This window comes from Schistosoma mansoni (genome assembly GCF_000237925.1).
Source record: "Schistosoma mansoni, WGS project CABG00000000 data, supercontig 1068, strain Puerto Rico, whole genome shotgun sequence".
NCBI lineage: Eukaryota > Metazoa > Platyhelminthes > Trematoda > Strigeidida > Schistosomatidae > Schistosoma > Schistosoma mansoni.
Window position 1 is genome coordinate 231 of NW_017386525.1, and position 1,888 is coordinate 2,118.

The 1,888-nt window shown below is 39.1% G+C and overlaps 1 protein-coding gene across 1 annotated transcript; it reads right to left on the bottom strand.

The window, feature by feature from the left end:
- Positions 1–1,344: 1,344 nt before the first annotated feature.
- Positions 1,345–1,524, bottom strand: Smp_205980 (unnamed protein product; the record flags this gene model as incomplete). The annotated part of the gene is made up of 1 exon (XM_018793264.1): positions 1,345–1,524. One exon carries the CDS (start codon positions 1,522–1,524, stop codon positions 1,345–1,347), a length of 180 nt encoding a protein of 59 aa, XP_018644797.1.
- Positions 1,525–1,888: the final 364 nt, after the last annotated feature.

Sequence of the window (1,888 nt, forward strand, 5' to 3'; positions counted from 1 at the left end):
TAGTATCTGGATGGATAACGTGATGAGCATTTTAACTGGAAGGTGTTTGGTTCAAATCTTGGATTGAATATCAGCTCTAAGATACAGGTATATCCAGATGACGAGTCCAAAATAGGACGAAGTTAGAGTCTTAGATACCACTTCAAGCCACATTCCATCTATTCTATATAATATGATTGTATAATGAATGAGTCAATAGAAGATATTAACTTGGCTGTATTGCAGTAGACGCTATTGACAAGGATGTTTGTATGTAGTTCGTTACTGGAAGTGGCATCGAATTCGCAACCATTTTCGGATGGAGTGAAGAGCTTCAGTGCTTCGAAAGCACGGCTTTGATAGAACACTTAGATACTAGACGAGAAGATAGTTCAGATGGTAGGGTAAACAGAAAGTTGCAAACGGACGATTGAAGACTATGTATATGTATTAAATAAATTCTTTCTAACCTCTTGGGATCAAACACATACACCTCCTGAATATCGTCTTGCTTTATAGTTTTATATAAATGATCGTTTGAAAGATCAGACTGATCATTCAGAGTATCAGAGTTGCGAAATGTCCTTTTACTTTACATTTGGTCTATTTGGGTTGATCAATGTTTAATACTACTTATTGTGGTCTGTAGCCCTGTATCCAACTCCAATCTGATTATATGACAATGTCATCAAAACATATATCCTGGTTACTTCGTACATAATTACCGACTTGATTCAAACTAGAGAATAAGGGAATAAAACAAATCAAATGTGAGACTGAATTCCGAATGCGTATATTTTGTACAATCATTGATCCGGATAGACAATCAGAGAAACAAAGTAGAGAAGGCGAGGGAGCCCCCCAAATGCCCTTGTACGGCCGAGAGTGGGGAGTGGCCACCCTCCCTCTCCAAATGCTCTCACATGGCCTCGCGTATATAGCCTCTGTCAGGGAAGTCTTACTCACTGCCTTCTCACGGCATTACTGTTGTTTACGAAATTGAGAGGACAACTGGATTCAAACTGACACCTAAATCATCATAGAAACTCCGCCTGTAGCTCCTCCGGCGGCTACTGCCGGTCCCAAGCCCGGGTAAAGGAGGAGGGTTGTGCATGGGGTTAGCAAACCCATCCCGTAGAAAATCAACTCGCTAAAAAAACGCTAACCAGAAAAAAATTATTCAAGTATTTATCTGAAGGAGGTTTTGTGGAGATTTCAGTAATTCTCATAGTTGAATTCATTAGTCAATTAAAGCTAAACCATCATAGAAAACCTGGAAGTGTTATAACGTGTGAGTGCGTGCGTGAGTGCGTGCCCTGTTTCATATATGAACGTGCTGATTCCCGCCAATGAGAGAAGAGCGAATTATCGATCGGAGCAATGGTACACAAAGCCGTATGAGCAGTCTTGAGTACGTATCGGTCCTGCTTTCTGCCTAGCCAAGCCAGTTAAGTCCAGAACACTAATAACAACCTCTGCAATATAAATCATTATTTTCAAACATAATGGATTTATATACCAACCAGACAGACCACATCGTACCATAAAATAAGAAACAACATTTGTACAAGATTCAGCCAAATGTGGCTGTGAATGTGGGGGACAGTAATTAATGGACTGGGGATAATCAAGAATGGTAAATTGGATAATAATGGTCCAAGGGTCAAAACAAAGCTCACAGTGAAAGGAACATGAATATGAATAGTTCAGTTATTTAACATTTATACAATAGGAAATAGACATATCACATTGCTCCATAAATAGTCCTCAAAAGTTACCATTCATAATTCTCCACGGAATACAACAGAAGCATTGGAATGACAGTTTCTAGGACCTAGTATGAGACTCTTAAAATTAGTCCATAATATATTGATCACCACCCAGTGATCAATCAATTGTGATTACATCT